Source organism: Zalophus californianus, chromosome 8 (genome assembly GCF_009762305.2).
Source record: "Zalophus californianus isolate mZalCal1 chromosome 8, mZalCal1.pri.v2, whole genome shotgun sequence".
Lineage (NCBI taxonomy): Eukaryota > Metazoa > Chordata > Mammalia > Carnivora > Otariidae > Zalophus > Zalophus californianus.
Genome location: NC_045602.1, coordinates 60,604,618 through 60,620,922, shown reverse-complemented (window position 1 = coordinate 60,620,922; position 16,305 = coordinate 60,604,618). Strand labels below are relative to the sequence as shown.

Below are 16,305 nucleotides of genomic sequence, written 5' to 3'. Positions count from 1 at the left end.
TTAAAGAAAACAGAAAAACAAGAAAGAAAATCGATGTAAATCAAAGTTTATTCTTTGAAAAGAACAAAACTGACAACTCTTTAGCTAAAAGAACCAAAAAATGAAGAGTGAAATTACTAAAATCAGAAATAAAAGTAGGAATTCTTCTCCCAATTCTACAGAAATAAAAAGGATTAACTCAAAATGAATCAAGGCCCTAAATATAAGACCTAAAATAAATTCTTAGGAGAAAACAGGATAAAAGCTTCATGACAATGGATTTGGACATATGATTTCTTGGATAGGACACCAAAGGTATAGGTAATAAAAGAGACACACATTAGACTTCATGAAAATTAAAAAATTTCGTGCGTAAGAGTATTCACAGAGTAAAATGGCAACCTACAGAAGGGAGAAGATATTGGCAAACTATATATCTGAGAAAGGATTAATATTCACAATATATAGAGTACTTCTAAAACTCAAAAAAGCAAACAACCTGATTCAAAAACGAGCAAAGGAGTTGAAAAGACATTTCTCTAAAGATGATATATAAATGGCCAATGAGCACAAGAAAAGGTCCTCAACTTCACTGTTAAGAAAATGCAAATTAAAACCACAATGAGATACCACATCACACCCATTAGGATGGCTAATACCAAAATAACAGAAAATAAAAGTGTTCACAAATATATAGAGAAATTGGAACCCTTGTGCACTACTGGTAGGAATGTAAGATGATACAGCTGCTACGGAAAACTGTATGGTGGTTCCTCAAAAAACTGAAAACATAACTACCATATGAGCTAGCAATTCCACTCCTGGGTATATACCCAAAAGAACTGAAAGAAGGGTTTCAAAGATATTTATACATCTATATTCATAGCAGCATTACTCAGAATAGAGAGATTATGGAAGCAACCCATATCCATTGATGAATGCATGGATAAGCAAAATGTGATATACACTGCATACAATATTATTCAGCCTTAAAAAGGAAGGAAATTCTGCAATATGCTACAATAAGGATGATGCTAGAGGACATTCTGCTAGTGAAATAAGCTAGTCACAAAAAGACAAATACCATATGATTCTACTTAGAGGAGGTACTCAGAGTAGTCAAAATCATGGAGACAAAGTATAATGGTGGTTTGTCTCAGGATGGGGGTAGGGGAGAATGGAGAGTCACTGTTTAATAAGTATAATTTACAAGATGAAAATAGGGGCGCCTGGGTGGCTCAGTCTGTTAAGCATCTGCCTTTTGCTCAGGTCATGATCTCAGGTTCCTGGGATTGAGTCCCACGCACTGGGCTCTCTGCTCGGAGAGTCTGCTTCTCCCTCTCACTCTCCCTTTGTGCACGCTCTCTCTCAAATAAATAAATCTTAAAAAAAAAAAGAAAATAGTAATGGGGATGGATGGTAGTGACAATTCCACTACAAGGGGAAGGTATATAATACCAGTTACCTGCACACTTAAAAACAGTTAAGATAGTAAATGTTAAATGTATTTTACCATGAGTAAAAAACAAAAAACAAAAAAACAAAAAAACGAGCCAGCATAATCATGTAAAGCACATATATAGATACTCAACATCACTAGTCACCAGAGATTATGAAAAGCAAAAGCACCATGAGATAATACTACATACCCAGCAGAAAGACTCAAAAAGACTGACCACACCAACTGTTGCTAAGGATATGAAGCAATTGGAACTCTCATGTGTTGCATGGTACAGCTGCTTGGGAAAACACTTCAGCAGTTTCTTACAAAGTCAATTTTACATTTACCGTATTACTCAACAAATTCTTTTCTTGGTGTTTACCCAAGAGAAAAAAAACATGTACACAAAAAGACTTGGAATATGAATGTTTGTTAACTTTATCCATAACAGCCCAAAACCAGAAACACAAATGTCCATCAATAAGTGAATGGATAAGCAAGGAGTAGTATACCTAATAAAGGGATATACTAGTCATCAATAAAAACTACCAACCAACCAATACATGCAACATTAGCCTCAAAATACATGTTGAAGACACCAGATACAAAGCACACATACCCCTTTATTCCATTTATATGGAATCCTATTAATGCAAATGTAATCTATAACAACAAAAAGCAGATCAGTGGTTGCTTAGGAGAATGGGGGAAATTGATAGTAAAAAACAAAAACAAAAACCCAGGGTGGAGGGGCGCCTTGGTGGCTCAGTCTGTTAAGCGTCTGACTCTTGATTTTCGCTCAAGTCATGATTTCAGGGTTGTGAGATCAAGCCCAGTGCCTGGTGCTCAGGATTCTCTCCCTCCCCCCTCCTGCCCCTCCCCTTAACCCTCCCCTTCTCTCCTCCTCTTTAAAAAAAAAAAAAAAAAAGCAGCAGGGTGGAACTTCTGAGGTAATAGAAATTTCTATATCTTGTTTGTGTCGGCAGATTATACAAGTATACACATTTTTCAAAACTTAAAACTATACTTTTTAAAATGAGTTCATTATCTACTGCATGGAAAGCATATCTCAATTCACTATCACACAAAAAAATTAACTTAAATGGATCAAAGACCTAAGTGTTTAAGAACTAAAATTGTAAAATTCTTAAAAGAAAACATAGTTATTAATATTTGTAACCTTAGATGACACACTACTTTCAAGAATGAACCTTAACATTACACTAAGTGAAAGAAGCCAGTCACATAGGACCATATACATATTATATGGCTCCATTTATATGAAATGTCCATAATAGGCCAAGTCCATAGAGATAGAAAGTAGATTAGATCAGTGGCGGCCCAGGGCTGAAATGTTTCAGGGAAAATGAGGAGTGACTGCGAATAAGTGTGGGGTTTCTTTTTTGAGGGGATAAAACTGTTCTGGCATTAGTAGTAATAGCTGTACAACTCTGTAAATATACTAAAAATCACTGCTTTTTAAAAGGTTGAATTTTGGGCGCCTGGGTGGCTCAGTTGGTTAAGCGACTGCCTTCGGCTCAGGTCATGATCCTGGAGTCCTGGGATCGAGTCCCACATTGGGCTTCCTGCTCAGCAGGGAGTCTGCTTCTCCCTCTGACCCTCCTCCCTCTCATGCTCAGTCTAATAAATAAATAAAATCTTAAAAAAAAAAAAAAAAGGCTGAATTTTACTGTACATGAATTCTATCTCTAAAAATTTTAATTTGAAAGTATACCTCAACTAAATTCATTTTAAAGAGAAAAAAAGTAAATTGCCTAACAAGAATTTGTAAGTATTCTATAATATGTTAGGAGAAATGCATTATAAATAGGGGATGATTATCAGTTGACTTGAAAGCAATCTCAGGCATTGCCAGGCTACAATGTGTCATATATGGTAGTCAAAATTTTCTCATTGGTAATAATCCATAAAAGTATCCACAATTTCAAAGGAAACAGAGAAAAAACCTCTAGCTTATGCTCGATTCCCTGCAAACATTATTCAAAACTAAGCTTAGAGCAGTTTATAAACAAAATTCCTATACATGACACATAACTACTCATTAAAAATTTTAGTTAAATTCTCCCACTTTGCTAAAGAACTAAGGCACGTTAGAATTCTAAGAGATTAATGGGACAATAAAGACATGACTAACAATAAAACACAACAAAGAGACACCGTAAGTCACAGAACTACAATAATTAGTAATTGAATAGAGGTATCTATTCTAAAAAGGAAAATATCGTAATAAAATATGTAAAAAAATGGAAAAATAAGCATTAAAACCAGTGGTACGAATAACAACACCTTAGTACATAGTAATAGGTTTTCTAAATATATTTTCTTTTATTAACTTGATATTAAATCAAGAATACCCAACTACTATGTTCCACGATAATTCTAAAATAGGTGCTAAAAAAATTAATATTTGAATGTTTGATAATGCTATTCTGTTTTGTTGGAGGTCACGAAATGGAGCATCCATTCCATTTAGTTCAAAACCAGATTGTGCACTTTGGTATAGCAGTATCAATTTTTTAATATTCTACAATTTTACTTTCCTGATATTATAGAATAGTGCTGCTTCAAGTTAATAGTGGTAAAGTAAAAGTGCCTTTTTAAGAAAAAAGTTCCATTTTGTTGAGGACCAATAATTTTGTGAAATGCTGTAAAAATTCTGCAGCAATGTTCAATAGCTATAAAAATTTCTGAAGGCTTACTTTCAATTTCTGCACCTATTTCATTTCAGACCAGTCATAAATGGTCTGGAAACACATATTTGAGTAGCACTACTATAAAGGAAGAAATAGCCAAAACAAAATGAAACAATGAAAAAGGATGTTTTTCAAAATTAAACACATATAAACCAGACTGTATAATTATTTATTTGTATGTAATTTATCAACCTAACCTTTATGAATTAGCCACAGTTCAGAGTCACAAATTTTGGCACTTAAAGTTTAACAGAAATGACATGAAGAACTCTTCATGAATAATTAATCAGACTCCCTATTTTTTAAACATTAATTTTGCTACACTCCATGATTTTCCTCACGACAATGAAGCATGTAGCAAAAGTTATACTTGGTAATGAAAACCGGAAGTGCTAAAATAGTATAACTATTAACTCGTTAAAACAGTGAACTTTCACTTACCACAGTCCAGGATTCCTGCTCTTTAGGCTCCAGAATTCCAGAATTAAAAATTTCTAGTAACTGTTGAAGCCCGCCAGCAGCAACAAACTGTAAGCAATTATGAGAGTACTGGTAAGAGAGATGCAGCTACAAAATGTCATAAAGACCTGCTTTTTGATTCAATAACTGGATATGTGTGTGTGTTTATGTATATGCGTATGTAAAATATTATATATCTTTAATCTAGGAAATTACTCTGATTTAAATAACCAAAATAACTTCTATACAAAGTAGTAACACACATCTTATTTTCAAGAAATTTTTTAAAAAGATTCTTGCAAGTATCTATAAAGATATCTTTATATTCCATTGACCATTTAATCGCAGACACTAGGATGTCCTAACAAAGTATTCCAATAAAGAAAAAAAATAAGTGCTAAAAACAAGAGCACCGAGGCATTAAATAATCTCACCTTTCAACTGTGATTTGGAGTAATACATAATTTTTAACTATGCTTTATTTTAATAGTAAATTAGTTTAAACCTAATTAATAATCATGATGCCTACTTTTGGAAAATTAGAGATAATTTTTATCAATACACTGCATAACACATATGATCAAACCTTGCAACTCCAGGAATTTTTACTATTTTCCACTTGATCCTCACTTGAATCATCTGAATCTGGATAAAGATCACTGTAACTTCCCTGTAGGAATGGCAAAAAAAAAAAAAAAAAAAGAAGAAGAAGAAGAAGAAGAAGAAGAAAAGGTGCAGGAGAAAAAAATTATTTTAGAATTGAAAAATAACACATTCTGGAATTCAGCTCCAGACAAAATACAAATATTTCATGGTAAGAATGGAAATTCAATTACCGTTGACTCTCTCCTTATCCTCCTGTTAGGTTTTCCTAGTGCTTCAATAATTTCCAGGGCATATAATAGCTTGTGAGCACTTTTAATTTTGAGAAGTTCTTTCCAATTAAGTCCATCATTACTCTTAAATTAAAAAAGAAAAACATAGGTTTTCTCAAACCAACTTAATAAGGGACCCCTCCCAAAATAAACTTTAAGGAAAGTGATGCTATGTAAGAACTCAAATATAACATACACATTGAAATAGTTTCAAACATATGAAGACCAACTATATAACTGGTACTCATGGTATGCTTAACACACCAGTTATTCATTAAATTTTGTTAAAATTCATATACAAACAGCAGCATAGGAAAAAAAAATTCTATCTTATTAACACAACAGACGAGGCAATTCAGTATCTTCCCAGTGAAAAACACTGGGTAGCCTATTTGAATGCAGTAACTTTTAAAGATATAGAAATAGTAAAGTCTATATTTAACACTTACAAAGTCACACCTACACATTTAAAAGTCATATACAAATACATAAATCGTAAAATATTGTTATCTAATCTCAATTTATGAAATGATATTCACACAATGTACAGAGCTACTCTGAGTCATCAACCACCATTTGCCAGGCCTACCCTCCTCACATCTAAATTATCTGAGACACAGGACCTTCTGAAATCATATGACCAAGACCCAAATCATAAAATCCATTAGCACACAACATTAGGACACTGTTTTTCCATTCATCCTATAAATGTTCTATTGGTATCTCCACAAAGTAACCCTTTATTATATAGCTTTTTAAAAATTAATCTAATTTTAACACATCTTTACAAAGACATCCAACACACCTGAGGTCATGGCCCTATAGGAATGTGTTCAGAACATATAGTAATATGAAAAAATACTAATATAAAAACAAATTATGTTTTCTAAAGGTAATTTTAGAAAACAACCTTGGCCTTGTATTAGGCCTATATTATTCAACCTCACTAACAAATAAATGAATGTTAAAATGAACTGGTAGTTTTTACCCATTAAATGGGCAAAATTTTACTGAGGATATAGGTCAACAAGCAATCTCATATACTGGAGGAATGTAAAATAGTGCCATCCTCTAGGAGAGTAAAAAGACCTTGGGGGTTTACCTGTTCATCTGAGATATTCTGGAATGCCATCAACATGTTAGGACATGTAGGAAGAAGCATCAGTAGCTCCCATACACGCCTGGAGAGATTTTCTGCATGAAGATGAAGTTCTTCACATCTTAAGCTCTACACAAATAAGAACAACTGCATATCAAGACAGATCACTAAAAAAAAAAAAATCTAAACTCTAGTTCAAAATTTTTGCATAAAACCCTTGATTATCAAATTTGATAATATTTTTCAGTCTTACATTAGAAGTGAGAAACCATTTGTCTCATGGTAAATAATTTATACCTTTATCTTTTTATTTTATTATTATTTATAAACAACAAATACATCTATTCAATAAATTGATCGTCATGTCAAAGTAGTAGTTTTTCAACTTGCTGTTATTGAACGCTTTTTGGAAGAAGAGTGACCTGTAAATCTTGGCACTTTATTCAGGAAACTTTTCAAATAGAAGTGAAAACATCTGTTTTACAAAGCCATTCAAGTAAATTTCAAGAACATTACCAATTGTTTCCTCTTTGCAGGTCACTATTCTAACTAGGACAAAGTCCTGGTGATGGTGAATTAAGGCCTTGATCTTACATTTGGGAAAAGAGTACAGCTGTTTCTTTTTTATATTGCTAATCCATACCTTATTTTTCAGTCTCAGATAAGCAGAAGTTTAAGAGAAAAGCAAACAATTTTAAAGAACCTACTTTTTCCCATTATATATTAAATTTGAATTTTTTTTTTTAAGATTTTATTTATTTATTTGACACAGAGAGAGAGAGCACAGCAGGGGGACCAGTAGACAGAGGGAGAGGGAGAAGCAGGCTCACCAAGCAGGGAGCCCGATGCGGGGCTCGATCCCAGGATTATGGAATCATGACCTGAGCGGAAGACAGATGCTTAATGACTGAGCCACCCAGGTGCCCCTAAATTTGAATTCTGTAAGACGCTGAGATAATAGTAACCTGAAGAACGTTTCAGAAAGTACGTAAGAAGTAGGCAAGTTTCCTCTATTTAAAAAATTAAAACATAACCTCAAAAGGTAAATAAACAGCTAAAGCTAAAATTTAGAATTTTCCAGAGTATGAATTTGTATAATTCTATTACTGCTGCTGCCAGTGATTTTTTTCACTATAATACAGTCCACGGGATGTCAAAAGATTCTTCTATATATCTATAAAAAGTTTAGTTCTTTTTGTATAATGATATAAAGCTAGTATACACTTAAAGCAAGCAAATCTTGTTTCAAAGTATCCTTTGCTTTTCTCAATCCTGATGAAGAGAAGCAACCCAAAGTAACATTTTTGGTTTAGCTGGAGAAATGGCACTGAAAGTACTTCAGTAAAATAGAATTCATTCCTTTGTAAACACCAAGTTAAAAAAAGGAAAAAAAGGATGTATTCTGTGCAAAAAAAAAAAAAAGAAAAATGAAAAAAAAATCCCAGGTGTAAATGACTATGTGCTATGTTATGATTAAAAAAACCCTACCCTTTATTTTTATAACCTTCTGCAAGACCAAACCAGTTTTGGACAACAAAGAGACCCCACATTGACAATGGCATACTTGCCACAAAGTTCAGTCAAGTATCTGCTAAAAAATGAATTCTTCCCAACCAGTTCAGGCCTCAGGTGGACTATTACAATGGACTATTAATTGGGCCTCCTACCTCCAGTCTTTCTCTAATGCATCTACTCCACACTAACACCTAAACTTTGTTTCTAATAGCCCATAACAGCTTTCTTTTTGTTCCTTTAAAACCTTCCATGATGATGACAATCCATTTTACAAAGAAGAAAAAAATCTCATATGGCCCTTTGTGGTATAGGTTCCAATCTCCTTCTTGATCTTTTTTTGAATTACACTATACTCATGCTCCCAGTTTTTCAAACATGCATTCACTTTTCTGTGAATCTGTAATGCTTCTCTTTGCTCTCCTCAGCAGCTGGACCCAATTTAAAAGACTCCCCCTTTGCAAAACCTTCCCCAAATTTTCATTCCCACCCTATGTTCCCATAACACACTGCACAGCCACCTCCCAGAAAACTGAAGAATTCTTCTAATTATCTTTCTCTCTTTTCAACTGCCAATACGGTGTTGACATGAATTAAAGGTCATTAAGTATGTGTGTCATAAAATACAAAAGGTAAAAAAAAGTCAGGTTCAAGGGCATCTGTTACTGATTATGCTGCTTGAACAAAAGAAGGATTTTTTAAGAATTTCTTGTTTGTTTTATTTATTTATCTGACAGAGAGAGAGAGAAAGAGAGCAAGCACAAGCAGGGGGAGTGGCAGAAGGAGAGGGAGAAGCAGACGCTCTGCTGAGTGGGGACCCCGATGTGGGGGTCGACCCCAGGACTCCGGGATCATGACCTGAGCTGAAAACAAGACACTTAACTGACTGAGCCACCCAGGTGCCCCCGATTTTTTAAGAATTTAAAAATGTGCTACCACAAGAGTAAAGGCTATGGGGAACAGAGGACTCACCAGCAGCTACTACTGCATCCATGACCAAACACATTTTGAAAATATGGAAAAAAGTCATTTAACATTCTTGGGAAAGAAAGTAATAGTACCACTATTTTGTTTGCCACTCAATCCCAAAATAATTCACTGCATGAAACACATCAATGAACATCATCTTAGGATAAGTCCATTTAAAGGCATTAAAAAAAAAAAAAAGCCAGCAGACTAATACTGAATCCTTTAGGTGATCTCATACACTCCCTTGAGTTTAAATACTATCTTTATAGTGATTACCCATATCTTATTTCTCCAGACCAAGCCCCTGCTCTGAGCTCCAAAAACTCATTTATCCAACTGCCTCCTTGACATCTCCCCTTAATGTCCCATGAGCATCCCTTCTTCATCTCAAATGGAATCTACCCAGTTGCTCAAGCCAGAAACCTGGACACCATCTCCTGTTTTCCTTGTTCCTGAACATTAGTCTATCCCCACTCTTAATCCAAACCAATTAAGTTGACTTAATTTGTCCACTTCCATCATTCTATTCCAGGGCACCATCAAGTCTTCCTTGGATTAGTGCATTAGGCTCCTCACTGCTTTTTCTATTCTTGCCAACCAAATCTATTACCTTGAAAACCAGAATCAGAATGTGTGCTCCGCCTCTGCTTAAAACACTTTACTGCTGTTCACCTTACTATGAGTAAAACGGAAACAAGTTGCCATGGCCAGTCTGGTTCCACTCACCTTTCCAATCTTATTCCTCTCCCACTACCCTCCACATTCTACTCATTATTTGCTCTCTAACAATTCCTAGACCTGCCTGATTCTTTATATGAAGGGCTTCAGGAATGAGAATACTGTGTGCAGACGATCCCTCAATTCTCATTTAGTTGGCTCCTTTTCATCCTTCTAACTCAGATTACATATGGTTTCCCTCAGAGAAAACTTCCCTGACCAAATAATACACATAAATGAGTTTCTGTCTATCACTATTCCCTAATAATGTCAGTCTTAGCAGCTACTCTCTAAAATTTAGCTGTTAAGTTTACCTGCAGCTATCTGCAAGTCATATCAATTATTTGACTTCCCCACTGGACTGAAGGCTGAAACTGTGCCTATTGTGATCCTTGTAAAACAATACTTAAAAGAGTGTACCACATCATATTAGGCACTTAAATACCTAATGAATGACTAAATGGGCTCTTGCATTCTACTGTTCTTAAGAGATTACTGAGAATGAAGCGCCTGGGTAGCTCAAACGTCCAACTCTTAATTCGGCTTGGGTCAAGATCTCAGGGTTGTAAGATTGAGCCCTGTGATGGGTTCCATGCTCAGTGTGGAGTCTGCTTGAGATTCCCTCTGCCCCTCCCCCTGCTCATGCACACACACTGTCTCTCAAATAAAATCTTAAAAAAGAGAGAGAGATTACTGAGAAAATTATTTTTTGCTCAACAGAAAAACAAACAATACACTATAAAAATGAAATGATATAGTCACCTCACTATCTTCCACTGCCACTTTTCCTGAGGGTGGTTTAAATGACGCCAGCATCTCTAATAAATCAAAAAGAGTCGTTAAATGAGGCTCTTGTAAAAGCAAAAGCATCGGAATGTTGTCCTTCTGAGGAGGTGGTAGGCAAGATGCTGGCAGCTGAACACCTTCCCCCTTCCGTTCTCTCCTTGGTGCGCCCAAAGATACAAATACCATCTATAAAAACAATAGCAAAAGGGGAAAACAACAACACATAATTAGACATATCAAGTTTTGGTTTACTAAATCTCTTAAGTATAAAATAACTTCACACACACAAATTCACATACACTTAAAAGCAGTAACAACTGCTTTTGAAGGATACCTTCAACTATTCAACTGTTGACTCTAACAGTCAATAGACCATTAAAACTCAAAACACATTTGTGTGTACCTGCATATCCTTAAAACCAAGCTCATGAAGTGCTTTTTCATCATAATCTGTTGTTAACTCATGTCCAGATGAAATCATCCTGACAGGTCCCATAAGGCCTCCTTAAAAACAGCAAAAAACGTTAACTGAACATTTCTATGAAAACTAACTTATGTGCTGACACAAATACATGGTTACATTGTGTGAGCCCTCCTCCTAACCACTCACTCTAAAAAGCCTCATTTCACTAAATTAATCCCTTATTCTGCTTTATCTTTCCTTAAAGCACTGAGTAGCAATCTGAAATTATATATTTATTGGTCTTGCCTCAAAAACAAAAACAAAAACAAAAACCCAGTTCCATAAAGGTAGACATTTTATTACATTCAGCGATGTGGTTCTAGCACTAGAACATAGTAGGCATTCAAATTTATTGTTTAATCCATGAATTTTTAAAAAAAGAAAATGCTTGGTAAGAGTATGAAATTAAGCAAAGTGATGAAATACCTAATGAATGATTTAAACTTAAATATTGTTAAATTTTATTAACTTCATGTAGAAAAATTCCATTGGACAGACACTACACAGCTCCTTAGGAGTGAATGATATAGGACTACTGCTTTTCCATAATGACACAATTCTTCATCAAAACCATGTTATTGTAATTTTTAAATATTTTATTTTACTTTAAGATTTATTTATTTGGGGGGGGGAAGAAGAAGAAGCAAACTCCCCACTGAGCTGGGAGCCCAACGTGGGGCTCCATCCCAGGACCCTGGGATCACGACCTGAGCTAAAGGCAGATGCTTAACCCACTGAGCCACCCAGGAGCCCTGCAATTTTTAAATATTTTAAAGCTAGTATTGAAATTCATTTCTCTATTACTCTTTTGGGTTTTCCTCTCAGCACTTCTGATACTGCTTAATCACACAGTTTATGATTCAGAGTAATTTCATCAAATTTAAAATTAAAATTCCATTAAGATTTCAGGTAGAATATATTAAGAATATATATTATATTTGTACAGAGACATGCTAAGTAGATATACTTAGTTAAGTGTTCATTTATATATCTCAACAGAAACTCTATGTTAAACCTAAATACTTTGGCAGACTTTAATTAAAATATCTTTTCTACCTTATTGAGATAATAATACAATCTATGACGGCTGATCTTTTTTAAAATATCGAGATAAAACATCCTTAGTTGTGATATGAAGTGCTAAGATAATTTACAGCTGACTTGGTTCCAAGTGCATCAGATACTCTCACCATGCATAACTTTGTTCCAAGAGAGAACTAAGATGGCTAGTACTTTATTTAGGCTTTTGGATTCTACTTGATGTGAGAAAGCCCTATATGTTGTATTACACATTAACTTTTGATTATAATGGCTGAGTTGGCTTTTACAATTAACCGAACAGCTTTCTACCTTTTACCACTTTTGAAAGCATCTTTATCATAAAAATTGCTTTTTCTGGGCAACCCTCTCGGGTCCCCTCCCCTCTGGGAGATTTGTACTATCACTTTGGTATCGCTCAATAAACCTTGCTTTCTTGCTCACCAAAAGGAAAAAACAAAAAACAAAACCAAATTGCTTATTTCTTAAGAGTTCTGGAAAGAGTTACTACTTTTTAAATATTTCAAATCTTAATGTAGTAAATCTTTCAAAATAGGAAAAAGTAACAAGAAATCTGGAAAAACTCTTAAGGTTACAATGGCATATTAAACAACACATCTACTTTTTACCCTCTGAAACTCCAATAGTAAATTTTCAAAATTTTACTAATTTTGGACAGGGAAAAAAAGCAGAGACAATACCAACCAAGTCTGCAAGTTGAAAAGCAAGTGAACTTGTGGCAACTAGCAAGACCCCCAAAAACCTAAATCTCAATCCAGAGACAGCTTACAATCTGTATTTATACTGGTTGAACACAGGAAGAAAATCAAACACCTGACAAACAATGGGGAGAGGTGGAAGTGGAGAAAGAGAGAGGGAGAAGGAGGGAGACAAAGGGAAAAAGAGAGGAAAGGAGAAAAGGAAAATAAGAGCAGCTCAGCACTGTGAGATTAAAAAAAGAGTGTAGGATACATTTATCTAGAGGCCTAGAAATTTAGGTCAAGGGGAAAGGAAAAAGAAAAAATATTTGAAAAAAATATAATTGCTAAACCTTTTTCAAATGTGATAAATATAAACGCAAAGACCCAAGAAGCTGAACTTACCCAAAGTGCATAAACACAAAAACCCAACAAGACACATTAAAATCAAACTGCTGAAAACCAATATCAAAAAAAAAAAAAATCTTGGGGCACCTGGCTAGCCCAGTTGGTAGAGCATGCAACTCTTAATCTCAGAGTCATGAGTTCAAGCCCCATACTGGCGGTAGAGCTTACTTTAAAAAAATTTAAAACCCAAAACAACAAAAAATTTCTTTAAAAAACGACATACTGTGGGTGCGCCTGGATGGCTCAGTCAGTTAAGCGTCCAACTCTTGATTTTAGCTCAAGTCATTCATCTCAGGGTTGTGAGATTGAGCTTGCCATCTGGCTCCACACTGGGCATGGAGCCTACTTAAGAATCTCTCCCCCACAACCCTCTAAAAAAGGGGGCAGGGTCACCTGGGTGGCTCAATCGGTTGAGTGTCAGGCTCTTGATTTTGGATCAGGTTGTGATCTCAGGGTCCTGGAGTGAAGCCCTGAGACGGCTACAAGCTTTGCACTGAGTCTGTTTGGGATTCTTTCCCTCTTCTTCTCCCTCCCCCTCCTCACGTGTGTGCCCTCTCTCCCTCGTTAAAATAAATAAAATCTTTAAAAAAAAAAAAAAAGACACTGTATATACAAAGGATGAAAGAAAAGAAACCACACACTTTCAAACAGAAACTCTGCAAACCAAATGACAAGGGGTTTAACTATTTACTAAGTCCTGAAAAGAAAACAATCCTTGACATACGATTCTATGTCCAGTGAAAATATCCTTCAAAAAAGAAGGTAAGATGAACTTTTTTCTCAAACAAAAGCTTGAGAAATATATCACTGAAAGACTTGAAGTACAAACATTTTTAGAGGAAGTTCATTAGGAAAAAAAGAGAAACCAAATGGAAATTTTGATCTACACATGGCAATGAAGAATGCCAAAATGGAAAATATATGGTAAAAGAAAAGATGAGATGAAACTAATAAAAAATAATCAGATAATTTGCTAAACATTCTACTTAAAATGCAGGAACCATGAGTCTGAATTTTAAAAGCTTCAACAATTTAAAAAAACACCAATGGCCTCAAAAAGATATTTCAACCAAACAGAGCTACCCTACAACCCAGCAATTGCACTACTGGGTATTTGCCCCGAAGATAAAAATACAGTGATCCAAAGGGGCACGTGCACCCCAATGTTTATAGCAGCAATGTCCACAATAACCAAACGATGGAAAGAGCCTAGATGTCCACAACAGATGAATGGATAAAGAAGATGTGTACACACACACACACAGGAATATTATACAGCCATCAAAAAATGAAATCTTGCCATTTGCAACAACATGGATGGAACTAGAGGGTATTATGCTAAGCAAAATGAGTCAATCAGAGAAAGACAATGATCATGTGATCTCACTGATATGAGGAATTTGAGAAACAAGACAGAGGATCATAGGGGAAGGGAGGGAAAAATTAAACAAGACGAAACCAGAAGGGGAGACAAACCATAAGAGACTCTTAATCTCAGGAAACAAACTGAGGGTTGCTGGAGTGGAGGGGGGTGGGAGGGATGGGGTGGCTGGGTGATAGACATTGGGGAGGGAGATAGGAGCTATGATCAGTGCTGTGAATTGTGTAAGACTGATGAATCACAGACCCGTACCCCTGAAACAAATAATACGTTATATGTTAATTAAAAAAATAAAAAGAATAAAAAAGATATTTCAACTATGAAAACAGGAGTACTCTGGGAGTAACAAAGAGATGTTAGATACTAAAAGCATGACAGCGAAAACTCAAAAGAAGGAATGCAAAATAAAGTTGAAAACATCTCTCGGGAAGTTTAAAGCCAAAGAAATGAAACATGAGAAAGATAAGTAAATTTGGAATAATCCAAGAGATAAAACATGTAGATAATGAAGAAATTTCTAGACAGAAATTATTAAATAGCAGACAGGAAATCAATAAACTAATTCAAGAAAATGCCCTCAAACTTAAAGATACAAGTTGCCAAACTAAGAGTTGCCAACCTATATAGCAAAGTACCCAGCACAATTGTTGAAAACAGACCAAATACTCAGAGCAGGTATTACAAAATTTCAGCATATTACGAACAAGAAGACTCATTCAGTTCTACAAAAGAAAAAAGCAGAATATGTAAAAAATGTCAGAAAGCAAATGGCTCCAGAATACTGAACAGCAAAAACAGAAGCAAGAAATGCAGTGCAGCAATACCTCCAAAATTCTGAAATGGGGCACCTAGGTGGCTCAGTTGGATGAGCGTCCAACTCTTGGTTTTGGCTCAGGTCATGGGTCTCATAGGTCATGAGATCAAGCCCTGTGCTGGGCTCCACGCTCAGCAGGGAGTCTGCTTGAAAGATTCTCTCCCTCTACCCTCCCCCCCAAATAAATAAATCTTAAAAAAAAATAAAATTCTGAAACAAAATTATTTCCAACCTAGACTTCTATACCCAGCCAAATTACCATTTAAGTACAGAAACATGAGAAACAAATTTTTGATTATTCAAAGAATCAAAACTTTACCCCATCAATCTCTCAAGAAGCTACTGAACAACTGCACTATATTCCAGCAAACAACAACAAGTGAAACAAGAAGGCATGGGACACCAGAAACAGGATATCCAACACAGAACAGAGAAAAAGAGAATTACCAGGAGGATGGTAAAGGACAGCCTACTGCTGTGTGCCAGCCTTGGACAATGATGAATTGAGGGGCCATTATGACCAAAATGCCTGCTACCTTCATAGTATCTTCTCTGAGGAAGGAACAGCAAGTGGACCTTACCTGGATTCATATGTGTACCTGAACTACCTTCACCATATGCTAGTGAAGTTTCTACCCCCATCTCTATGTCCTACTACCTGAATCAAGAGAAAACATTCTTATCTCACCGAAGAAATTCTTCCTTATTCTACCCCTGAGAGCTAAAGTACGTCATGAAAAGATTGGAAACTCTAGGACTATATTTCTGTTCGATATTCCAGCATCTTGCCAAAATTATAGCAGAGAACTTTCCTACTGACACCTTCAGATGAGGTTTTATAAAAACCTTTAAAGAAGGTCAAAATACACCGTCTTCAGCTTGTTTCCTTCTCTGATCCTTTAACCTAATTAACAACTGTACTCCCATTTTCCTTAATCTATCAAGTTTATGC

General features: G+C 35.3%; 1 protein-coding gene across 9 annotated transcripts in view; it reads right to left on the bottom strand.

Annotated features, from left to right (window-relative positions):
* The window catches only part of USP34 (ubiquitin specific peptidase 34), a 267,250-nt gene that overhangs the window by 88,945 nt on the left and 162,000 nt on the right, over positions 1-16,305 (bottom strand). For all 9 annotated transcript variants that reach the window (XR_003524622.1, XM_027621741.1, XM_027621744.1 and 6 more), the window contains 6 exons: positions 10,955-11,055; positions 10,528-10,737; positions 6,571-6,696; positions 5,430-5,552; positions 5,180-5,263; positions 4,576-4,662 (listed from right to left, as the gene is read on the bottom strand). Coding sequence is in view for 8 of the 9 variants with exons in the window: in XM_027621741.1 (XP_027477542.1) it covers positions 4,576-4,662; positions 5,180-5,263; positions 5,430-5,552; positions 6,571-6,696; positions 10,528-10,737; positions 10,955-11,055 (731 nt within the window). In the remaining variant the exon portion in view is untranslated. The remainder of the gene's footprint in view (positions 1-4,575; positions 4,663-5,179; positions 5,264-5,429; positions 5,553-6,570; positions 6,697-10,527; positions 10,738-10,954; positions 11,056-16,305) is intronic.